This window comes from Biomphalaria glabrata, chromosome 5 (genome assembly GCF_947242115.1).
Source record: "Biomphalaria glabrata chromosome 5, xgBioGlab47.1, whole genome shotgun sequence".
Lineage (NCBI taxonomy): Eukaryota > Metazoa > Mollusca > Gastropoda > Planorbidae > Biomphalaria > Biomphalaria glabrata.
The window spans coordinates 49,386,064-49,412,132 of record NC_074715.1 but is presented as its reverse complement, the minus strand read 5'-3'; the positions used below and the strand labels follow the sequence as shown (position 1 = coordinate 49,412,132).

Below are 26,069 nucleotides of genomic sequence, written 5' to 3'. Positions count from 1 at the left end.
CGCTGGACTGTCGTTCGGATTTATCGACGGTCGAGGGTTCAAACCCTGCCCGCTCCCATGCCCCGTCGTCCTGCGGGAGGTTTGGACTAGGAAGTAAACTATCTTCAACTCTGAAGGAACATCCGAAACATGTAAAACATTTTACAAACAAACAACTCTCTCCCTCTCTTTGTTTTCAGTATAAATATATTCAGCATTGTTTTTTTTCTTAAGCTTTTATATCTTATCTTATTTATTACTGACGTTACTTCAACAAAGCAGATAATTACGTCCAACGCATTTCATGTGTCAATCTAGACACGCATGTTAATCAATGACTTATTCTCTGCTAATTCGTTGATTTCCCTGGCTGATTCAGGCAACCCATTCTCTAATGGCACTAGGGAAGAAGGAGCACTTGTACAGAATTGTCCTACCATATGGAACTAGGAATTTGCCTTTATCTATGTGTCTTTCTGAGTATTTTATTAGGTTTTGTTTGTGGATATCAAATCTAGAGACACAGTAGGCCCTAACAAAGATAATATTGTTTATGTGTTGTTGTTTTATACCGTTTTATATTTCATTGCATATAAGGGTTCCAGTCTTCATTATTTCAAACACAAAATAGTTGGGAACACATTGTGGCTTTGAGAGTATTGTGCTTCAGAATCCTTAATGTCTCTCATGGCAATTTAAGATCCACAATGATGAGATCTGGTCAACAAGACGCAAATATTTTAGTTTTTCATCTATGCCGGAAAAAAAAAAGCTTTTTGATGTAACCAGCAGCCTAACTATTCCAGGGTACAGATTCGACGAAAGGACGTCTTGATTTATGCACTTCTTAGATTCAGCTCTGTAGAATCAAATTTTCTAATCTTTCAGTTTTTATCTCAATTTAGAAAAAAAAATTAGTTGGCAGTATTGAAGTTTTAAATTTTCGTTTTTGACATCGTTTTGTTGGTCGTGAGAATCCTGAATGTTTGATTTGCAAGTTTCTGACCTTCAAGAAGTAAAGACAATCACGCCCTAGTCCATAACCTCTTGCAGTTAAGCAGGGTTCGAGTCCGGGATCACCGAGACAACAGTCTGGAGGGCATTCCACTCGACCAGACATACAGAAGGACGTGATCATTTTCTTTTTGAAGTAACGTCTGTATGATATAAGATAAAGACACTGTCATTAATATGAAGCAGGGAACACGAACATGAGCTCGTGAGGGCTACCAGAGTTGTAAGCAAATATTTCACGCGATCTTAATGACAATCATGATAGCACCCAATCCTTGTCCATCATGTCTTCTCTTGCCGTAAGACCGTCTTCATGGAAGCCTTTTTTACTTGGAAGAATTGAAAGGGGGAACGAGAATTAACTCTTCCTCTCCTAATCGACGATACCATCGTTGATTTTGACCTCATTAAATTAAATTAATGTTCAAGTTTTTAAACTTGACTTTGAAGTACATAAAAAAGAGCTTGCATTTCCCTTTAATTCTATACCAAAACACAACATGTTCTGATAACAAACAACAAAGCCCAATCATAACAGGTTAGTGAAACATTAATGAGCAAATGAAGAATTCCTTCGAAACGTGGAAAAATAATTACGGAGAGAAAGAGTTAAGGATTTGATATCCCATAAGTCATCTCGATTTCATGAGCTTCCAGTACACAGAGCTATGAAGAAAGAAAAAAAAAAGGCTTCTTTCATTAATAAAATTCCATTTTCAAAAGGGCATTCGCCTCAACTCTTTACTAACAGTTTTCTGACCTACTGGACAGCAAGACTCCGTCAGGGGGCAGTACTATAACAACATAGTGAACTACCGTGGTCTCCCTAACACGAATGTGTTTTCTCTTAGCAGACTGTAAATCAGGGGTTCTCAACCTATGGGTCGCGACCCCTTGGGGGCCGATTGACGATTTGCCAGGAGTCGCCTAAGACCATCGAAAATATGGATTGTTATTGTCTATTCTTCTATTGCTGTATGTGTGTGTGTGGGAGGGGGGTCGCGTCAGAGTGTTGGATTGTAAAAAGGGGTCGCCGAGCTTAAAAGGTTGAGAACCGCTGCTGTAAATGATTCTATTGCTACCCGCGCGTTCCCATTGGTTGTGGTTTTGCCATTTGCTCTAAGTCTCTGTGGTTATTAACCAGCTTACTATTACCACTAAGTAAAACCACAAGTCTTCCTTTCTCAAGGATAAACATTAGGATTTTTATGAATGCATGTATCGGCGTTTATATGTAAGCCCCTACACACAAATATTTGGCTACATCTTACTGGTGCGCCTCTAGCTTGGCCAACACTTTGTTAGTTGTTAAAATTTAGTGTTAAGGTAGTCTAGGCCTGTGTATCGTTGACTTCTTTGAGTACATTGCGCGAAATAAAAGTAAAACTAAGTTGAAATTGCTGACATCTGGCAGTAGTTCGATGGTCTTTTATTTTCATAGCGAGCGCACAGAGCTTCATAAATTGTCACACATACCTTTTTTTTTTTTGTATTTATGGGATCACTATATATTTGTGGATTTATTCAAAAACAGTTTGGAGTTGAGTGGAAAATTGCATGAGCTACATCCGACGCTAAAAATGATTAGCCTACATTACAAAATAATATTTTATTACATCTTATCTTATCTTACATAATACAGACGTTACTTCAAAATACATCAAGCTTATTTAGATTCATTTGTGTAGAGTTTGAGGACTAGCTGATAGAATTTTTACAAGTATGATATAAAGTATGGTGTAACGATTTGATAGTATTTCAACAACTTTATTTTCAGCACAAAAAAACACAACCTTTTAAACGTATAGAAACTTATTCAGCTACTTAATTACCGTGAAAATTACCGTCAATGCTTAAAATATGTCTGCTTTTGAATAAGATTTTTCGTTCCACGCTGGATGTCCACCCTTAATGGATATCCTAAAAAAAAAAATAGTGTACGGATAAAAAAAAATAAATGAGGTCTTCGTACTTCACCACCATCCCACCAGCGACGCCACTGTTTAGATATATGCAACATTCACCCCTTTCTCAATGCCTTGGCCTGTGTCTTACACTTAGGCTAATGAGGGTGGTTGTGTTATTTAACCCCCTCCCACCAGCGACGGCACTGTTTAGATAGATGCAACATTCACCCCTTTCTCAAAGCCTTGGCCTGTGTCTTACACTTAGGCTAATGAGGGTGGTTGCGTTACTCATCAATTAAAAAGTTTATAGTTTAATTACACACTCCACATCTGTATAGTCACCTAACAGCAAGGCGTGTAATGCACGGCGAATTGATTGACGTCACAGTTAGATAAATTTGTTTAGTGTTAACATCCGTTAAACCGTCATGGATGGCAGCAACACTGACCTGCAATGTCGCAACCTGTGGGCTGTGGAGACCGATAGCTCGTTGCCACGTCACAGGACGTGGCAACAAGATATTGGTTTCCACTGCTCTCAGTGTTGAGGCCTACTATAGAGCAGGTCAGTGTTGAGGCCTACTATAGAGCAGGTCAGTGTTGAGGCCTACTATAGAGCAGGTCAGTGTTGAGGCCTACTATAGAGCAGGTCAGTGTTGAGGCCTACTATAAAGCAGGTCAATGTTGAGGCCTACTATAAAGCAGGTCAGTGTTGAGGCCTACTATAGAGCAGGTCAGTGTTGAGGCCTACTATAAAGCAGGTCAGTGTTGAGGCCTACTATAAAGCAGGTCAGTGTTGAGGCCTACTATAAAGCAGGTCAGTGTTGAGGCCTACTATAAAGCAGGTCAGTGTTGAGGCCTAATATAGAGCAGGTCAGTGTTGAGGCCTACTATAAAGCAGGTCAGTGTTGAGGCCTACTATAGAGCAAGTCAGTGTTGATGCCTACTATAGAGCAGGTCAGTGTTGAGGCCTACTATAGAGCAGGTCAGTGTTGAGGCCTACTATAGAGCAGGTCAGTGTTGAGGCCTTCTATAGAGCAGGTCAGTGTTGAGGCCTAGTATAAAGCAGGTCAGTGTTGAGGCCTACTATAAAGCAGGTCAGTGTTGAGGCCTACTATAGAGCAGGTCAGTGTTGAGGCCTACTATAGAGCAGGTCAGTGTTGAGGCCTACTATAGAGCAGGTCAGTGTTGAGGCCTACTATAGAGCAGGTCAGTGTTGAGGCCTACTATAGAGCAGGTCAGTGTTGAGGCCTACTATAGAGCAGGTCAGTGTTGAGGCCTACTATAGAGCAGGTCAGTGTTGAGGCCTACTATAGAGCAGGTCAGTGTTGAGGCCTACTATAGAGCAGGTCAGTGTTGAGGCCTACTATAGAGCAGGTCAGTGTTGAGGCCTACTATAAAGCAGGTTAGTGTTGAGGCCTACTATAGAGCAGGTCAGTGTTGAGGCCTACTATAGAGCAGGTCAGTGTTGAGGCCTACTATAGAGCAGGTCAGTGTTGAGGCCTACTATAGAGCAGGTCAGTGTTGAGGCCTACTATAGAGCAGGTCAGTGTTGAGGCCTACTATAGAGCAGGTCAGTGTTGAGGCCTACTATAGAGCAGGTCAGTGTTGAGGCCTACTATAAAGTAGGTCAGTGCTGGGGCCTACTAAAAACTTTTATTTATGCCAGTTAATGATGTGGTGATAGTCTTCTATCGTGACCAGCGCCGTATCAGTTCCTTCTGAGGCCCTAAGATAACAACTACATTTTTTAATGAAATATATAAAATAATATTCTGTTCAAAACTACCAGACATAGATACAGGTCTAAAATATTTATTTCAATCTATAGTGAACTTCGGCTATTAATATATTTAGTAAGCATTTCTTTTTTCAGTACATGTTTTCGTAACACTTTGTTCTCTCTATTGATCGATAATCGACGACAGTTTAAAATTTGCATCTAGTTTGCACTGTAATTAAACTAATGTTTATAGTGTAGTATAGATAGGATAGAAGACTCACAAGTAAAGTAGCAATTATACATAAAACACTAAACCATAATCTTCAAATTCAAAAACAAATTTTATTTAAAATTATCAGAAAGACACAAAGATAAAGGCACATTCCTCGTTCCATATGCTAGGACAATTGTGTACAGATGCTCCTTCTTCCCTAGTGCTATTAGAGCATGGAATGGGTTGCCTGAGCTAGCCAGGAAAACCAGTGACTTGGCAGAATTTAAGTCATTGGTTAATATGCATAACTAAATGCATGACGCGTCGGACTTAATCATCTTCTTTTTTGAAGTAACGTCTGTATTATATAAGATAAAATATTTGACTACAAGTGTACGTCGCTCTTTTTACAAAATACGATTCGTGTTCAAAGCATCACAAACACTGGATTTAAAAATTAAAAGGCTTGGTTTGATTTTCTCTAAAACCATCCCTTGCATCATGGTGGAAGGTCCTTGTGATGAGATCCTTATTGAACGAAGGGAAGATATAAATTGTGTTCCTGATACAGATCTATTTGTTTCCAATGTTAAGTTTACCATGGTCCTCACATTGTCAACATTGTCTTCAAGACAGAATGTGACAGTAGGCTGATAGGTTCAAACCTAGAAATATGAATTTAGACTTAGACAATTCCAAGATCTTACCTCTCTCTCTCTTTCTCTCTCTCTCTCTCTTTCTCTCTCTCTCTTTCTTTCTCTCTTTCTCTCTCTCTTTCTCTCTCTCTCTCTCTTTCTCTCTCTCTCTTTCTCTCTCTCTCTTTCTCTCTCTCTCTCGTTCTCTCTCTCTCTCTCTCTCAACTTGTTCACAATATTTATAGGCCTTTGAAAAAACAATCTTGTTCTGTATTCTTACTAACAAACAAACAACTTGTTATTTGCATATAGAGAAAAATGTATTTTACATATAATATTTTTATTTGTTTGTTTCATTGAGTCTATAAGTTCCTTTTGTTTTTTTGTCATCCCTTCGTCACGCCTGATTGTTTCTAAACTATCCTCTTCAGACATGTACTTGAGGTGCACGTTAAGTAACTCGGTACAGTGTCACAGACAGACAATACAACCCCAAACTCTAGCCCACTTCCTGCACCAAGGATGGGCCATGGGATTACGTTGTGAACTGCACCACACCTTCAAGGTGAATTGACCCCCACCCCCTCCTCCTCCTTCTTCCTAATCTTTAGAGTTTAGACAATCTTACAACACCATCACAAAAGAATGGGAGGAAAAGCAGAATGAAGATGTGTCAGGTTGAGAGAGAGAGTGATTATCACTGTTCAGCAATGTTGCCTTTGGATTTATGTCTAAGAGACGTTTCTGCAGGACAGACAGACGGACACTCATTGTGGCTGCGTTATTAAAGATTAGAGACATTTTCATTTCTTCGACTGCAGTATCTTTATATGAATCATCTGAATAGTGAAACTTTTCTTCGACACGTTCATGGTCTCCTTTGGTTTCAGTGCTCTTATCAGGTTTCTTCTTAAATAATAAGGATGATGAAATAAAACTACCCTAAACTACTACTTCCTGAGAGTAACGCGGCACTAGTCAGCGCTACTCCTTGAAATTGAGAGTAACCCCGCATGGAAAGTGTTAATAACCTGTGTGGAATACACGCCACAGGGTCACCGACTTATATAACAACGTGAAAAGCAAGATTACATGACAGTGACCTAATATTTTATTTATTTAAAAAAAAAATTTCGTTCACTCATTTAGGCCCCCCCCCCTCAAGTGGGGGCCCGGGGGGATCTTCAAACTCTCCCCCCTCCCTAGCTACGCCACTGTTTAAGTATAAAACATTGTGTTCTTAAAGAGCTTCTTGATCTTGGGCACGATGTTGAATTAAATTCTATATCCGGTATGGAGTCACGCTAGTTTCTATAGTAATTGCAACTGAAGAAAAGTATGCTTCTCAAAGATTGTTGTAAGTAGTCCCCCCTTTCAGACCATGTAATCTATGGGGCAGATGAATATTTCATCTGTTTCTGATAACGAGGGTGTCATGTGGCCAGCACAACGACCAACCGCCTTTACTTTTTCACAACTAATGTCAGGTGCCCATTAGAGCTGCGTGGACTTTAAGAGATCCCGAAATTAAAAATCCTTGTTTTTTTACCAGGATTCAAACCCTGACCCCTCTTTTTGGAAGTCAAGCTCTTTACCACTCAGCCACCGCGCCTCCTTCTCACAGATTGTATGAAACTGAAGCAAAAATAAAAACGAGCAGCCTGTTGTAACTCTTTCTCTCTGTAATTTTTTTTTCACATTCTGATGGAACTCTTCAATTGGCTCATTACTATTTCACTACCATGTTATGATTAAGCTTCAATAAAAAATTTTGTTTGTTATCAAAAATATTTTAGTTGGTATAGAGTTAAAGGGGAATGCATGCTCTTTTTATATAACACAAAGTAAAGTTTATTAAAATTAAACATAAATTTAATTACATGAGGTCAAATCAACGATAGTATCCTCAATTAGGAGAGAAAGAGTTAAAATATTGTGGTACTCTCCAGAAATCACTTACTGGCTGATCTTTTATTGTATCTTTGTTTAAAATTAGAGTCAGAATCTAGAACAGTTCAAAGTTCATGGTGATTTTGTAGAATTTATTTTGTTACCAAGAATTTTCTTTTTCTTTTCTGCTTTTACTTAGAGATTAATTTTCACGTCAAGGCCTGCTAGTTAATAATTCCAGTAGTTCGTGGAACACATAGTCAGGCCTCGAGGTACACTAGGGTTACGCGGAACTCAGTTCGGGAAACACTGGTTTAGTTCATCCTTCAACTACCCGTCTTGTTTGAGTATCTGGCTTTGTATACTTAAGTGTTTAAAGTGGGGGCTATGTCCAGTCCTTTGATGAGTAACTGTCTACCCAGTGACAAGTCTCTGACAAGAGATACACAACAAACGAATGTTCCCATATGACTTAAGTAACAGCATAAGTAGAGGCACTTCAGGACAAAGCTCTCAAAAAGTAAAGTAGCAATAACAGTGAGCCATAACTTACAGATACAAAAAAAAACACGAAATCTAACCAAAAAAAATACTCAGAAAGATGCAAAGATAATGGCATATTTCTTTATTCAATATGCTAGGACAATTTCGCAAAAGTGCTCCTTCTTCCCAAGAGTCTTCTTATCTTATATATGATGTTACTTCAAAAAAGAAGATGATTACGTCCTACGCGTCATGCATTTAGTCATGCATATTAACCAATGACTTAAATTCTGTCAAGTCACTGGTTTTCCTGGCTAGCTCAGGCAACCCATTCCATGCCCTAATAGCACTAGGGAAGAAGGAGTATTTGTACAAATTTGTCCTAGCATATGGAACGAGGAATGTGCCTTTATCTTTGTGTCTTTCTGAGTATTTTATTAAATTTTGTTTTTGTTTAGAACACGGTACGGGTTGCCTGAATCAGCCAGTAAAACCAATGACCTAGTAGTATCTAATTAACAGACACGACTACATTGACGCATGGAGACACGTTGGACGTAAGTATCTTCTCTGTTGAAGGAACGTCTGTGATCTTTAAAATGAGAAATGTGTTTGTGGTGACTTAACTAATGACTAAATGCGAAATTAACAGTAAGGGTGACTTGCAATATCCTTAATTATGACTGTTTTTTAATGCGCAGTTTTGCAATATAATTTATTTGTATTTGTATTTGTTCTTTGGACGGGGTGCAATAGTTGTCAGCAAGAAATCTATAATATGACGTCCTGCAATAACATTACTGTTGTGTTATACTGAAAATTAACAGGATATAACACCGATAATGAATAATGTAATGATGTAGTGTTACACTTCAGATTAATTCATTTCTTATATTTGAGGTAGGTGTGCAGGGGAAGTAACGGGCCATCACTACTGGTTCTTACCTGCAAATATATGACCCAATAGCTGGGTTAAGCTTGGATGTATAAAAAAAAACCAAGTATCTAAGAATGACTTAGAGTCAGTTGGTGAGACTCGCCCAAGCCCGGGACGCCTGGTGAAGCTTGGTGGTGGCCCATACCCGGAGGAATTCCAGCTACCCGTCGCCTCAGCGTGGCGCCTCCGGTGGAAACGTCTAGTGGTGGAAACTAGATAGGCTAAGTACGAGTAGCGAACCAGGCCCGGCCGGGTATCCCTGGGTGAGCTTTTGTTGTTGTTTTTTTCTCTCACTCGGGGTTGGGATGGAAAAAACGCCCGGAACCCAGTCCAAAAAGTCCGCCACGCCGTTCCACAAGTGGGCCGTCATCAGTATCCCGTTAGCTGGAGTGACGGTCTTTGCACGGAACAGTGGCGGTTACAGTATAGGAATATGAGACAAGCTCCCCGAAGTCAGCACTGTTCTCGGCCACTTATAAACGAGTGGGGCCCAGGAACGGAGACGGTGCGCTGTGTACACGGCACGGTCCGGCCTGGCCCAGTCTACCGATATGACCGTCTACTGTTGGGAGCCCTCAGACAGGACAGGGGTGAAGAGCCCCATGTCTAGGCCTGGTGGTTGGATAAAAGCCTTTCTAACCTCCAACGGGGTAATGGTGCCGGCGCCCTACTGCACTTCGCTGAAGGTGGCCTATACACTAGATGGAAGTACAGGCGTGTTGGTTTATAATGTATTTAGTTATCTTATTATACTTACATTTTAGATTTATAAAATGAAAGATATTTTGTTGCATCTACACAGCAAAAAAAAAAAAAAGAATAAATTGTGTGCGAACCGTTGAACGTAAACAAATGTTTTATGTGTATTCAAAATTTCTCTCCTAAGGGGAGTAATAAATAAGACGATCAACACAAAGTTCGTCCATCCTGATACGAGGGTGACCCCTTTGGTTATCCTTGTGGATGAGGGCCTTGCAGTTGTCAACCCTTGCTCTATGAAATTTGAGATCCCCTGTAACTGTGCCATCTTTCTCCCTTGTTTACTTTTTTTTTTTTTGTGTGCATCACTGGCGTCAATGTAGAGTTTTATTGTAGAGCCTAGTGATTATTATTGTTATTATTTTACATCAAAGAAAACTTTATGACATCATCACCGGAAGTGAATTTTTCAATTAGATGTGTCAATACGATCCGAGTATGAACATGCAACAGCTGAAGATGATCAAAAAAGGATAGATTGTTAGAGAATTGATTTTATCTTTGTATCAATTCTAGGTTGTGTATACGTTCAAGGTATTTCAGAGTCTTAGAGAGTTGATTTCATCTTTGTATCAATTCTAGGTTGTGTATATGTTCAAGATATTTCAGAGTCTTAGAGAATTGATTTTATCTTTGTATCAATTCTAGGTTATGTATACGTTCAAGATATTTCAGAGTCTTAGAGAGTCGATTTTATCTTTGTATCAGTTCTAGGTTGTGTATATGTTCAAGATATTTCAGAGTCTTAGAGAGTTGATTTTATCTTTGTATAAGTTCTAGTTTGTGTATACGTTCAAGGTATTTCAGAGTCTTAGAGAGTTGATTTCATCTTTGTATAAGTTCTAGTTTGTGTATACGTTCAAGATATTTCAGAGTCTTAGAGAGTTGATTTGATCTTTGTATCAGTTCTAGGTTGTGTATACGTTCAAGATATTTCAGTCTTAGAGAGTTGATTTGATCTTTGTATCTGTTCTAGGTTGTGTATACGTTCAAGATATTTCAGAGTCTTAGAGAATTGATTTTATCTTTGTAACAGTTCTAGGTTATGTATACGTTCAATATATTTTTAAGAGTCTTAGAGAGTTGATTTCATCTTTGTATCAATTGTAGGTTGTGTATACGTTCAAGGTATTTCAGAGTCTTAGAGAGTTGATTTTATCTTTGTATCAGTTCTAGATTGTGTATAAGTTAAAGTTACTGATCTTTCTATTGTTAGTTGGACACGCTTCCTAGCCTCAACTGAAGTCAAACTTTGTAAGATGAAAAGAATAGGACCATAGAGAATCAAAAAGGATCCCCAGGTGGGGTGCCATATGGAACTGAATTCATTCAAAACCGCCACAATCTCTTATATGTATGACACGAGGAGACGCGAAGGACTTAATTATCTAATCATTCTTTTTTTTTTGTGTCATCATTTTTAGCGCGCGCTTGTTATTACTGTATCTCTTTTTGAGGGGATTTGTTTCTTTTATTTTAAAGTCGGTTTCGTTTTTAACTTTTTGGAACAAGAGGATTTTGAGGTTGGGGAGAAATGGCTTAATGGTAACCAAATTGCATGCTACGCAATAGATTGTGTACTTTGGAAGACCCATATATTACTCCAGTTGTCTCTTCTAGAAACCAATTTTATCAATAACATAATTAATAAAAAATGAAAACAGAAATTTCACTTGAAGATTTTTGTCATATTTATAAATCACAATCGCCATGACCACATAGACTTCCCTGGGACTAACCGTGTCGCACGTATGGCCTGGGCAGCAAATAAATACAAATAAAACGTAATTTATGAATGGTATTACATTTTTACATTTGTATTAATTCACAAACATCATCTCAAGTCAACAGACTCACAACCTTCTCAACACAAGTGACAATCTCTCAACTATATTGAAAAAAAAAAATTAAACAACAGCTGCTATTGTATAATAATATTAATGAAAGCAACATCAGGGAATAGCTTTTTAGGCGCAATGTTATATTTAAAAGGTGTTTAGTATTCATTGAACTAGGCCTACTGCTGCTACTTAGTGTACTAATGGTTATAACGATAAAATACGCTGAAATGCGGGGATATAGAAGAGTGGACCGACTGCAAACAAAATTCAAAATGTTGTAGTTTTGTAGATAGAGCGTATTTGGGTCACCACTGTCGAGCTTCAACATTGATCCATCAACATCTGGCTTCAGCCCATGGCTTGATAAAAGTCTACAAATAACACATCACGATCATAGACTTACTATTAGAGCTACTGAAGTACAGTTAATACCTACGCAATTGTGACTGGCCTATTTAGAAAGACCTGGCGTCTTTTTTTTTTACTAACAAAAAATAGTGTAATAACTAGACTACATGTACTGACACAATTTTAAAAAAGCTGACCTATACAAAATAATGACAACTGTCCTTAGCTTCAGTCTCTAACTGCAAAAAATTTAATTGCTTTATTGCATAGTATGAGATCTGGACATACACGATTCTTAATTACATATGTAACGTTTAAATCATGGAACCGGATTTTTTTTTACAAAGCTTATATCAGCTCACTGTGCCAGTCTGTCTGTCTGTCTAGTAAAATGTTTGTACACGTTATTTCTCCCACACCTAATCTCGAATCAAGCTGAAATTTTGCACAATTATTTCTTTTACCTAACAACACAAGATTCAATATAAAAAAAAAAAACCAATTAGTTAATTAACTATTTGTAATTACTTTTCTTTAGTTTGGTATCTTGAACAAAGGATAGAAATCGTCTTGACAGATGTGGCGGTAAGTTGAATTAGTCCCCTTGTTAACTCTTGAGCCCTGAGTGAACATTTTTTTTATGCATTTAGAAAGCGATGATGTAAACATTCACAAAGATTACATCTTCTTCCCTCCCCTTTCACAACTGGTCCAGACAAGTGTTAGGATCATAGCACTTTGAGACATCTATAAGTTAAACAAAAACAATTGATACAAATATTTTTAATCGCACATATTTATTAAGTCAATTATACTATAATTACATTATAGATCAAACTAATTGAATCAACTACACTTAATATAAGGTTTTTTAAAAAGTATCTTTTATGTTTTTCTTGTTTTGAATATCCACACTAGATGTATGTAAATTAACTCTTTCTCTCCGTAATTATTTACCACATTCTAGTGGAATCAACGCTGGTATCGTCAGTTAGGAGAGAAAGAGTTAAGGTCTATATGAGCTTGGACAAGCAATGACCGCTGGTCGTTATGGTGGCTTTCTTAACACCTCCGTTTGCTTATAATCATCAAAAACTCTTATCTGCCCAATAGACTAATATGGTGGCTGTCTGGTCGTGTGGTATCTGCTTCGGACTGTTGTCACGAAAGGTCCAAGTTCCAACCCTTTCCTCTGCAATCCCCTGACGTCATGCAGAAGGACGTTAAAGAAGGCCTCAACAGTGACTTGCAATGTCGCAAACCTGTGGGCAGTGGAGACAAATAGCTCGTTGCCACGCCGTACAGACCTGTGACGTGGCAACGGGCTATTGGTCTAAACGACCCACAGGTTGTGACGTTGCAGGTCAATGTTCAGGCCTTCTATGACGACTGGTCTCGCAGTAACTTATAAAACAAAACAAAACAAAACATATCGGAGTGGACTAACTAGCATTTGTGATTAAAGCCAAAGCTTAAATGACGATAGGTTCTGAAAATATCCCTTAGCATTTAGCAACAAAAAAAAAATTGAGATTAGTTTATAAAACTTAATTTTTTTAACGCCTCTAATGTTAAAAACCGTTATCCTTTCAGACCTTGTGATAAGTTTTTGTGGCCTGCGGTTAACGAGGGAGGCATGTGGCCAGCACAAAGACCAACCGCCTTTTCTCCAACTAATGTCAGGTACCCATCAGAGCTGGGTGAACTCAAAGGCGCCCAAAGATCCCGAAATTAAAAATCCCAGACTTCACCAGGATTCAAACCTGGTTCAGAAGCCAAACGCCTTACCGCTCAGCCACCGCGCCTCTAATGTTACGTAACTATAATTAGGCTATTTTTATGGCATACATGCGTTTAACCAAAATGTAAGGTATTAAAAATGACAATCCCATTTAATCAAAGTAGTTTTTGAAACAAGTTGTTCTTTGCATCTTAGAACAGCTGATTCTGTTTCTTAACAATCTCAAAACAATGCTGCACTATTTCTAGTTTTATCTAAACCCCGTATTATTGGCACGACCAGGACAGGCAGTTGTCTTTTATCAACAAGTTGACTTGTGCGGTTGTTGTTACGTCACAATCGTTGGTTGCAGTTGGCTGTGTCCAAACGAAAATGGCGCTGTGAATATAACAATAAAAAAACTTATAGAAGGAAATGAAAATGTTGGCTGCCACCAGGGCCGGACTTAGGCCACTGCAACCTATGCGGTCGCAGTGGGCCCCGCACTTTCATAGGCCCCGCGCTAATTCTAGGGGTAAATTATTACATTTAAAACATTATAACTTATATATAATAATATGTTTTGCGCGGCATCCTGATTTTCCAAGGGTTAGTGGAAACCTATTGTAATTGCAAAATATACCAAAAAGTTCTGGAAATCTCCTGAAATTAAAAATCTTCTGAAAGCTCATAAAGATCTCTTGAAAAATAGACAAAATTGTCATTTTGGGGTGCCGATCCTACGCGCGATAAAATAAAAACTGCATTGTCAGCTTTCATTTAATAAAAATTTATTGTAAAGACGAATGCATTTTCTAATACTAATCTTAATGTTGACTTTATGCTTATCACTACCCAGACTAGGCCCCGCGTAATCCGTTTCGCATAGGGCCCCGTAATTGCTAGGACCGGCCCTGGCTGCCACCAATTGTAAAAGCTGCTTCGTTATGACATATAAGTAAAAAATACAATATTGATAGTTTATGCTCAGATGAAAATTCAAAGTCACCCTGCGTATCCGAATAAGTTACTATAGATACATACATGCTTATTTTATTTTAATTAGAATTAAAGATATGTTCATCCAGTTTCCACACTGTAGGCAAGTTAGAAGAGTTATTGAACGCTTAAAAAATTTGAATCTTTTGCACGGAACAAATAAGTAAGCTTATAACTGGGACAAAGCCTCAGCTTTGAAAATTGCAACAGCTTGTCGATGTTCTGAGCATATAATTCAATTCTAAATCTACGAGTTAGACGGTAATGGGTTAACAATAACAAAAAAAAAGTAAAGTTCGCCATTCAGACTTTGGGATCAATAGAGATAGATATAAAGGTCTTCCGTTTTTATGCCCCTCGGTTAACTAGGGTGTCATGTGACCAGCACGGGACAGGTCAGGTACATTAGAGCTGGCTGGACTCAGGGGTGCCCGAAATTAAAAGTCCAAGTCTTCACCAGGAGTCGAACATGGGAATAAAACGTGACATGCCATTAGTTTAGATCATTTATGACTCACCAGGAAACTTTATTCAGATTGATGCCCATCCTACAGTCTGTGGGCCGATTCAGGCCTTTAGAAGTCAGGTTCCACTGGACAGCCCGTTCTCGTCGACACACTTCGGAAATTTATTTGGCCCATAGGCAAAAAAAAAAAAAAAGTTGGGAACATTAAGCTGGTGACAAAGTGGTAAAGCACTTCGCTTCCAAACCAAAGGGTTTCGAGTTCGAGTCTCGATGAAGATAAGGATTTTAAGCTTTGAGATTTTTTTTTTTATTTTGGACTCCCAAACTCAAATGGTTTCCTTGAAGAAGTAAATTGGTTTGTCATTGTACTTGGCATATAACACCCTCATTGATCATGAGATTTAAATCATTCGCCCTCATAGTTGATGAGGATACAATACCTGTTATTATACCACTAACATTGACGTGTTCAACATTGACTTACCTTTCACCTGCGCGATATGGTCACACAGCTCCCCTTCCCAGCCAGGTGGGCAGTTACAGAAGGCGATGTCCATCAAAGAGTTAAGATCTCTGGCCACGCTGCAGCTGCCATGAACACAGCGCAGTGTACAGGGCACTTGGCAGTACACACCGTACCAACCAGGCTCACACTCACAGTATAACATGTCAATACAAAAGTAAGGATCTGTACACCTGGGACAAGAAAGAATCAGACGTAAACTTTGTGTATAACAATTTCCGTCGATCTGATCAACAGTAGTAGAACAGGTAGACTCACTAGCGGATCCAGAACTTTGGAGAGGGGGGGGGGGCTATTTTTTCAAAACCCTAACCAGGGCCGGCCCTAGCATTTGCGGGGCCCTATGCGAAACGGATCGCGCGGGGCCTAGTCTGGGTAGGGATAAGCATAATGTCAAAATTATTTTTTTTTAATTAGAAAATAGGCCTACTTTCGTCTTAGCAATAAATTTTTATCAAATGAAAGCTCGCAATGCCACTTTTTATTTATTGGCGCCCCAAAATGTCAATTTCGTCTATTCTTCAGGAGATTTGAATAAATTCAAAAAAAGTTCAGAACTTTATCGTATATTTTGCCTTTTCATGAGATTTCCTTGAGGCCCTGGAAAATCAGGAGGTCGCGAAAACCCTGTTTTATATACGTTATAATGGTTTAATTTAATGGGAAGCGTGGTCGAGAGGCCAAGTGCGCTTGAACTTGGCTTGGCTACCTAGAAGGGGGCTGGAGGTTCGAGGTTCGACACCCGACTCGGGCAGAGTTGTGTTTACTGAGCGTCTAAAGAGGAAAACCAACTCCTAGATACCCCCTCCCCCCCACTGGTCCACAAATGAGATTGGACCAAAAGCGCTCTGAGCATGCTATAATATAAGCATGAATGTAGCGCTATATAAAAGCTATAATAATAATAATGTACACTTAGAATTAGCGCGGGGCCTGCGACAGCATAGGCCCTGACCCTAACGCCCAGTAAACCCTAGCCCTAGCGTACAGAAAATATATAATATATATATTTTTTTTTAAAAGCAGTGTTTCTCGACCTTCAGCGAAAAAAGCACTCAAAAAAGTATTGTTGAGGCCTTTCTCTAGACAGCTAGGTAGTTTAGGGGAGCGCTGGAATCAGGGGCACCCTTAAAATCCCAAAATTAAAAATCCTAGTCTTTACCGAGATTTGAATCAGGGACTTCTCCGTTCAGAAGCCAAGCGCTTTACCACTCGGCCACCGCGATCCCGAGGTACTTAGACTTTTTGTCCGATTCCAGTTTGTTTTAAGCTCGGCTGGTTCCTGAAGAATGTCTCGTCCTAATGACCTAATGAGCACCTAAGGTCAAACTGACTTCAAGTAGCTCACAGGCCACAGCTTAGCGAAGCAAGAGACCAAGTGAGCAATTTTATTTGTTTTGCCACAAGCACAAGTAATACAAAGGCAGTTAAAATCACAAATAATAATAGAAAACATATTATCAAGATGAAAATAAATGAAAAGTTATAATAAGGAAATTGGTAAAATAAATTATAAGTATAACAACAATACCGCGATTCACAGTGTAATGGTTATCTAGCTTCAGTGTCATCAGTGTATATATAACAATGAGATGCCCCTGTACCTTAGAGAACTAATTACTCCTGCGCTCAATGGACTCAACGCTTTTAGTGGTGCCACGTTTCTCCCTCAAAAGCTACGGTCTGCGGCTTTTTCAGTGCACGGACCAAAGGTTTATAACTCACTCCCCATTGATCTCAGACAGACAACATGCTATACCACTTTTAAGAAGAACATTAAGACCTACTTGTTTAAAACTTTTTTAGATTAGTTTATAACCCCGGCTGTCGTGTTTGTGTTTGTGATGTTATTACAGCGCCTTGAGCCTACATTTTGTTTGTTAACAGCGCTTTATAAATAAATTATTATTATTATAATTATTATTATTCTAATAAATAATTCAAACCATCAACATAGCAACATAGCAAACGTTACTTCTAAAGAGAATATTTTTTTAAATTCACTTTCCAAAAGATACATTGCATTAAAAATAAATAAATTATGGTATCACAACAACAAATGCAGGAACTTTTGTTCAGAATTGTTCATAGTTCTCGGTTTACTTTTCTTGTCCCTTTTCCAGCCCTAGACATACAAGCCAGATGGGATTTCATGTCAAACGAAAAGCATGATCTTCTGAGTTTTGAAGATCAGTGTCTTTATTTACTAAGTAGTAAAGTCCAACAGTTCTAGGACACATACACACACAGAAGTAGTCGCAGATGTATACAGGAGCAGCAGCAGCGAGTGGCCAAATAATATATCAGTCTTTCATGTTTAGATGTCAAATAGCCCATCAATACTAATGAATTTTGAATATAAGAAATATTTATATGTATAATTTTTGTTAACTTTCTGGTTTGAATTATTGAATAAATATAATTAAAATTTTACTTACTTTACATTAGTGATGTTAGCACAATGATGATCAATGGTTATTGGCCTTGGCTCGCTCACTGAATGTAGACATTTAAATTTATTCGATTAATTTTTCTAAAAAAAATGTTTTCATTGTCAAAAAAAAAAAGTTAAAATAACAATATGACAATAAAGAAGATTCCTATCTATGGCAGACAACTATAAATAGCAATTTCAGTGTTTCTTGTGTGCAGATTGTAGGATGTGATGATAAGCGACGTGTCGCGATTTTAGTTTTGGAGAGAACTTTGTATTGTCTCCACAATCATATGACATACGCGAATTCGGAGATGCCTTTTAGTCTACAAAGCACACAGCTAGGATACACTGACGAAATACAGCACTGAATATGATTATCTTGAGTTTCATGCCTTCAAACTCAGTTCAACAAAGCAAATAGTCCAAAATATAAATCACAAAATGATAACATGGCTGACATAAAATAATGTAGTTGAGAAATAAGGCAGAAGAGATACATATGATCAATAATTCCAGGGGCGTAGCTAGGAATTTGTCATCACTTGGGGGCCCGGGGGCTTGACATCTTAGGGGCCCATGTATTATGCGAAATATTTAATGTAGGAAACACTCATTTTTGGGCCCCTCCTCAAGTGGGGCCCTCTCCCCCACCTCTCCCACCCTAGCTACGCCACAGAATAATCCATTGCAGAATAGTAATATCTAGTATTAGGAATTTTTATCAATCCAATACTGAATACTTGTAACAATGGCTATTTGATACAATGACCGAGCTAACGTGAACAATGACCATTGGCCGTGAACAATGACTTATCTCTTGCGTTGGATATTTCACATTTATATAATAGTGTATACCTTTTATGCAAATTAATGTTTTGTCTACAAAATCTGCATAATTAACCTACAGTACACTCGCTGTGACCTAATAGTACTGACTACTTTCACTACCAGTCAGCCGTTATGTGTGACACTATACACACACACATGGTCGTGCGGTGTGCGCCCTGGACTGTTGTTCGAACTTATCTATGGGCCCGGATTCAAACCCTGCCCGCTCCCATCCCCCGTCATCCTGTGAGAGGTTTGGACTAGAAAGTAAATTACCTTCAACTTTGAAGGAACATCCGAAACATGTCAAACATTTGGCAAACAATTAACACTATGTCTTTTAAAAGTAAACGATAATTTGTGTGCACTCTTTAAGGACTGTTAAATAAACTTTCTAAGCCATTTCGCTTGGAGCACAAAATATTTTTTTTTTATTTAGCTCGCAACCGTGAACTTTTATTATAGGGTTTTTGACATTGTTTCGTTTATGTGGCTATTTCAAAATGTCTACCGAACTTCCACTTTTTTATATTTCCTTATACGTTTTGCATTAGGTTGCCGCATAACGCCACAAGGCGGTCCTACTGTATGGTTCTGAAATATGGAGAACAACTGAAGCCACAACAAAAAAAAAAGTACAGACCTTCATCAACAGATGCCTGAGAAATATCTTAAAAATACACTGGTACGACAAATTAGAAAACACCAAACTGTGGGAGATGAGTGGACAGAAAAATATAGAGGTGCAGATCTTAGAGAGGAAGTGGAGATGGATTGATCACACCCTTAGAAAAGATTCCAACAACAGAGCTAGACAGAGTGGAACCTCCAGGGAACAAGACGTAGAGGAAGTCAAAAAAAAAAAACCATGGCGAATCAGTATACTAGAGGAAGCCGAGAGGACAGGAAAGAGTTGGAAAGCAAGAGACCGTGGAGAGTGGCGTGTTTTTACTGAGTTCCACGAGGAACGCAAAGGAAAGATGATGATGATATCGCCACAACATTTTCCAGATCGCTTTCTCTTTTTTTTTTTTAGTTTAATGTATTATATTGAATAGAATAATAATAAGAAGACTTGTCTTCGAGTGCAAAGATGAAAGAGGAATGCAGTATTTCCTGTGACTACGAATAGATAAACAAAGTTAGGGAGAAAAGTCGAAAGAGAAAGAGAAACAAAAAGAGGGCGTGATGGTTGATAATATTATAACTTCTTATTAAATTAAAAAGATCAGATCGTTATCTTTTAAAAAATCCCACACAGAACAATACCGAGTGTCAGGTCACGTGGTATAATGTGTTATCTTAAACACAGGCAATTGGCACATTGTTTTACCAATTAGGCTTGTGCATAAAAGGGAAGCAACTTAGTGTAAAGTAAAAAAGTAAGTTTCCCTATCAGATCTTGCGATCTATGGGGCAGATGACCAACGACCAATTGCCTTTACTTTCCCCAACTAAAGTCAGGTACCCATTAGAGTTGGGTGGACTCGGGGGGCGCCCTAAAAATCCCGAAATTGAAAATCCCAGCCTTCACCGAGAATCGAATCCAGGATCCCAGGTTCGGAAGCCGAGCCGAGCGCTTAGCCACTCAGCCACCGCCCCCCCCCCCCCCCCCCCACACACTTAGTGTGAAGCGCATGAATTTACACATGAAATTGTGCCAAATTCTTTTTCTCATCAGAGAGAGAGAGAGAGAGAGAGAGTGAGAGATGCGCATACATTACATTACAAATGAAATCATGCCAAATATCTTTTTCTCATTAGAGAGGGAGAGACAGAAAGTGAATGGAAACAAAAGACGAAAGGAGAGAAAAAGAAAAATAAATAAAGGAATAAAATTTTTAAAAAATAGGAGAGAAAAGATTTTCAAAGAGAGAAAAAGAAAGAAAACAAAAGAGACAAAAAGAAAACAAGAGGAAAAAAAGAGAAAGGAAAAAAAAAGAATAAATACAGAGAGAGTATGTATACCCAAGTATAATCAAGGGGGAGAGACGAGGAACAGCCAGGTGGCTATGAGGATAATACAGAAACCTATGACTTGGACTAACCTTGATCCACAGAGAGTAACTTGTCCCAGTCAAACGTAATTTCATTTACGGACTCAGTTTTCTCCACTGGGAGACACAGAAAAGTTCTTGTTATCCAGGCTATAACTACCACAGTGACAAGAGAGTTCGGCATTTTCAAACTAAACTGTCCCGTTATGAACAATAAGAATAACGTATATAGGTCGGTGACGTTCACATAAACTTACTATCAAAAGTTAAAGTCTTAATGTTCGTAGAAAAAAAAAAGTCTGTTCCTACTATCTGCCTGTCAGTCAATCCTTGTATTTATAGTTGGCATGCATATCTACACATTGTAATCTTTTATCGATTAGTTTCCGCTTTCTTTCTTAAACTGGTCCCTCCTCATTGGTCACATTTCATATTTTGGACCTATTTCCTTGTGCTCACAACGGAATAGCCAACTCTAGTTGTAAATCTTAGGCTTGGCGAAACTTTGATTGACCCAGGATTTTCACATCCATAAAATACTGTGCATTTAATTTCTGGTTTATGATGCAGCAACCCTGACTCCAACTTAACTCCAAATAAAACTTTAGCGAAAACTAGAATGTTTTATGCTTAATAATAATTGTCTTACATTCTGGTGTGTCTTTTATTATTATCATTACAAAAAAAAATGTTTTTTTTTAATAAAGTTGACTTCACATGAAGTTTACACTCTATACCTTTCGCTAGGTCAATATAATTTGGGAAGAAAAAATTAGGCTGTATTAGTGGTCTGCTCATATCGTATTGGTTGTACAGGGGTCCAACAACTGAACAGTTTGGTAACCGCTGGTGTAGGTAACTTTTAAGTTTTGGTGAAAAAGCTTGTAGATCTTACAAAATATTGGTGTGAAAATGTTTCATTAGGTCTATTAGTTCATTAAAACGCTCTCATATTTACAAAGAATTGTTCTGGTGTACTGGTGTAAGTCTGGGACGTCTCGAAAAAAACGGAGGTGGCATGTTTTTTTTTTTTTTTTTTTTTTGAGGTCATTCGAAACACTATTCAGATATTTTGAACAGGTAAACTGACTGAACCTAACCACATATCTTTAACAGCTTAACTGACTGAACCTATTCCTCATACCTTTAACAGTTTAACTGGCTAAATTTATCCACATACCTTTAACAATTTAACTGGCTAAATGTATCCACATACCTTTAACAGTTTAACTGACTGAATTTATCCACATACCTTTAACAGTTTAACTGACTGAATTTATCCACATATATTTAACAATATGACTGAACCTAACCACATATCTTATCAGTTTGATTAAACGTATCCACATATCTTTAACAGTTTGACTGAACCTATCCAGATATCTTTAACAGTTTAACTAAATCTATTCGCGTATCTTTAACAATTTGACTGAGCCTATCCACATATTTTTAACAGTTTGACAATCTATCCAAATATCCTTAACAGTTTAACTGGCGGATTTTATCCACATACCTTTAACAATTTAACTGACTGAGCCTATCAACATACCTTGAACTGACTTGGTCTAGCCACATACCTGTCCTTCTACAACTGACTGGCGTTGTTGGCCCTATATAGCAGCCTTAGACCCAACAACACTGCTCAACTCAAACCTTTGCGTCACTTGCATAAGGCAATGACGGACAATTAATTTCACGCCTACAGTCTCACCTCATGGGTGAGGAAACTACGAGTGGGGTGCTGTGCTACTAATTGAGACTGATTCCATTTGATTTGCTGTGATATGGAGAGGTGGATACGAATAAAAGACCGCTGTGCTATTAATAGCCTTTCCATAAAGAGGTCACTTTTAGTCATTTCACTATTATATATTTGAGCCTGAGAGGACACGCCATGTTGGGGACACGCCTCTGTCCTTTACAACGTACGCATGAAAATGAAAGAGGAAAAAAAAAATACATTATTTTGTTAGCTAACTGGTAAGTATTCCCAGCCATCTGTTACTTCTGGTGGCCTATTGTATATATTAGTGTTTATATAGGACGGCATTTAGACATTTGCGTAAGGGGAAACAACTATAGGCACATTAACACTGGTAGGCCAACAAGGGGAAACACTCAATTACCAATGAAACATATTATAATATTCTATCATTGTAGCGCCTAACTTTACCATTTTCATTATTCAAATATTTATCGTTAAATATCCATTTTAAGAGAATTAGAGAGGTATGTATATCAATTTTACAAATATACTCTATTATTTGCAATCCTTTTAATAAAAGGCTAAGGCGCGAATCTGTATAGTGGTTTTTACAATTCAGAAAAGAACACCACAATGTGGTTAGTTTTACATTTGAAAATGTTTTGAATATAGGTACTAACCCCACGTATATAAATAAATTGATTCCGCTTGGTAATCTATTGTTACGTATTTCTGAATCTTCTGGCTAAATGTACTAGTAGACACACAAATAAAAACACTGCAAAGAACTTGACGACTCAACTTTCAGCTTCATATAACTTTAATGACTATTAACTCTAACAATTCGTTACTGTAACATGTAGCGTAGAAGACTGTACAATACCTGTCAGTTTACAGTTAGCTATACTTCGTTGCAATTCATCTCTTCTCAACTTCGTTGCAATTCATTTTTCAACTTGCATCGAGCCGTATTCCACAGAACAGACCAACGACACACTTCCCAGTGTCGCTCCAGGTCTCCCAAAGCTGAACCAAGTCGTACTCAAGTCTACTGAATCAGAGCCGCACACGTCTTACATCGACTGTATCGACTGTAACGGCTCAAGTCCACTGTAGTTCGCTGTATAGACTTTAACGACAGTAGTCCACTCCAGTTAACTCTACCCTAGTTAACTTGCGTCGAGTCGTACACATCTCTCTTCTACTGTCTCGCACAGTAGACAACAGTACCGACGACTCACTCACGACTGACTTTCACATTAACTCTCTGGCTTATATAGAGTCCCTAATCGCTTGTCCAATATTGCAAAAACCATTGCTAGTATCTTCTGGAATAACACGTGAGGAAACGTCACATCCTGTCTTTGTTTATACATGTAGATTCCAGAAAACATCGGCTACAGTGTCATCTTGCCGGGGTCACAAGTTGTGACCTCTATCTGTCACTGGACATTGCTAGTACCTTTTGGAATAACATGTAAGGACACGTCACATCCTGTCTCTGTTTATACATGTACATTCCAGGGAACACCCGCTGCTGTGTTATCTCGTCGGGGTCACACGTTAACCTCTTCCTGTCACTGGTCATTTGAAACAGTATTAAATAATATTATAGTTCCAATTATCTTAGCTCATAAAACACATTCGTTATTTCAAAAAAGAAGATGATTTTGTCCTATGCCTATCCCTGGGGTCATTCTAATCATGCATGTTAATGACTTAATATCTGCCAAGTCGTTGATTTTCCTGGCTGATTCAATGTATTGTAAACTACTGATTGACTTAATATTTTCGCGAATCTATTGAATGAAATATATATATATATATAGCTCCTTTTGTCTCGAAAGGCAATGGATGCGCCCAAATGAGTCACTGGTTTTGGCTTAATCTTGAGACGGGGCAGAATCTGGTAAGGCTAATCAAGCCAATTCTAGAACGGCAGACTTTGCCACAATTCGTACATGTGTATGCCTCTGATTTAGGGCTAGCGGACAGGGCAGCTTTCTTTTTTTCCACTCTTGATTAAGGCCGCTTCAATTCTTTTGTTCTCAGCAAGCGTTGTCCCAGCACGCACAGTCTGTCTCCATGCACTCCGGTCTTTGGCTATGTTTTTCCCACATACTTTCGCTGATGCCTGAGGCTCTCAAGTCTCGCGTTTGTTCTCAGCAAGGGTTGTCCCAGCACGCACAGTCTGTCTCCATGCACTCCGGTCTTTGGCAATGTTTTTCCCACATACTTTCGCTGATGCCTGAGGCTCTCAAGTCTCGCGTTTGTTCTCAGCAAGGGTTGTCCCAGCACGCACAGTCTGTCTCCATGCACTCCGGTCTTTGGCTATGTTTTTCCCACATACTTTCGCTGATGCCTGTGGCTCTCATGTCTCGCTTGCAGACATCTCTATACGTTCGTCTTGGATGAAGAATAGGGTTTTTGAAAATAAGTTTTTCTTTGGTAAACACTGTCTTGGACGTCACAAAGCTCATTACGGTTAGAGGCTCGTTTAGAGCTTCTGTAGGTTTTTTCTTATTTTTTTTTAAAGTGGATTATACAGTGCATCTTCTTTTTCTATTTGTTGTAAGGGTGTTTTGAGTTTCAGGGCTTTGAAGAGTGATTTCAGCCAATGAAGTGTGAACGATGGTTGCGCATCAATTCATGGTGTGAAAAGTGGCTAACCCGTTATGTGGTGTGTGTGTGTTTTATGTGTTGGTGACATAGACTTATATACTAATCTAGACTGGAAACTGGAAACCAATTCTTATCCGCGATTGATCGATTCACTGACTTATATACATTTTTTATGAACGTAACTCTTTTGCAAGCAGTAATGATCTTTAGTTTTCAAAGTTTAGAAATAATGCAAAATCATTTCTCTGATTTTCTTTAGAATGGGCTAATAATCACATAACTATATATTTACGCAAATCTATAATATATAAAGCCATTTCCTTTTAGTTCCAACATTCTAAAAAATTTCACATTTTTTTGTAGTTTTAAAAAATCTCCATGTGCAGTCTAGAGAAGTATATAGTTGGTGAGAAGTTAGGGATTGGTTGGTGGGTATGCAGCGTGAATGATGCAAGGTAAGCGGAAATGTCGTAAGATGTCTTGGGTAGGCCAAACGACTCCAGAGTGAAAAGACGTATTTATGTAGTGAGGTATATTTTATTTAAATACCACTTTATATTATTAATAAAGTCTACTACATTTATTTCAAAAAAAGTGTTTTAACTTATGTGTTTTATAAGTCTAGACTACTATAGACTAAACGTTTTTAAAAAATTCCTTTTGTATATGCTTATAGCATGCTCAGTGCGCTAAGGTCCAATCTCTTTTTTTTTACCAATGGGGAACTTGTGGTGAATGGGGTATCTAGGAGATATTCGTGCTGCCTTTAGGTGCTCAGCAAACACAACTCTACTCGAGTAAGGATTCGAACTCGGGCTCTCTTGGTAGGTAGTCAAGCGCTTTTTGATACAGCAACTTCCTAACTTCGCCTATGCTGTAGACCATTGAAATATATCTAGGCTAGATGATACAAACTTTTCCTGCCTGGTCGTGCGGTATGCGCGTTAGTCAGTCGTTTGGTCGTGAAGATGGTCCCGGGCTCATACTTTGCCCGCTGCCATTTCTTGTCGTCATGCGGGAGGTTCGGACTAGGAAGTAAATG

The 26,069-nt window shown here is 38.4% G+C and overlaps 1 protein-coding gene across 8 annotated transcripts; it reads right to left on the bottom strand.

Moving 5' to 3' along the window:
• Positions 1 to 12,498: 12,498 nt before the first annotated feature.
• On the bottom strand, positions 12,499 to 22,574 carry LOC129926483 (neurogenic locus notch homolog protein 1-like). Of its 8 annotated transcripts, none has more exons than XM_056030791.1 (5): positions 22,214 to 22,574; positions 20,752 to 20,896; positions 17,877 to 17,934; positions 15,400 to 15,611; positions 12,499 to 13,849 (listed from the first exon to the last, which is right to left on the bottom strand). In XM_056030791.1, the coding sequence occupies exons 2-5, from the start codon at positions 20,882 to 20,884 to the stop codon at positions 13,800 to 13,802; spliced, it is 453 nt and encodes a 150-aa protein (XP_055886766.1). In that variant the 5' UTR covers positions 20,885 to 20,896; positions 22,214 to 22,574; the 3' UTR covers positions 12,499 to 13,799. The 8 variants fall into 8 exon arrangements, with proteins under 8 accessions (XP_055886766.1, XP_055886765.1, XP_055886760.1 ...); XM_056030790.1 differs by having other exon boundaries at positions 22,250 to 22,574; XM_056030785.1 differs by having other exon boundaries at positions 20,752 to 21,314; positions 22,214 to 22,570.
• Positions 22,575 to 26,069: the final 3,495 nt, after the last annotated feature.

Coding starts and splice junctions, on each gene's coding strand:
- LOC129926483 (XM_056030791.1), bottom strand. CDS start 20,884: ATGCCGAACTCTCTTGTCACTGTGGTAGTTATAGCCTGGATAACAAGA. Junction 17,935..20,751: donor GTTACTCTCTGTGGATCAAG/GTTAGTCCAAGT, acceptor GTCTACATTCAG/TGAGCGAGCCAAGGCCAATA. Junction 15,612..17,876: donor GCTAACATCACTAATGTAAA/GTAAGTAAAATT, acceptor TTCTTGTCCCAG/GTGTACAGATCCTTACTTTT.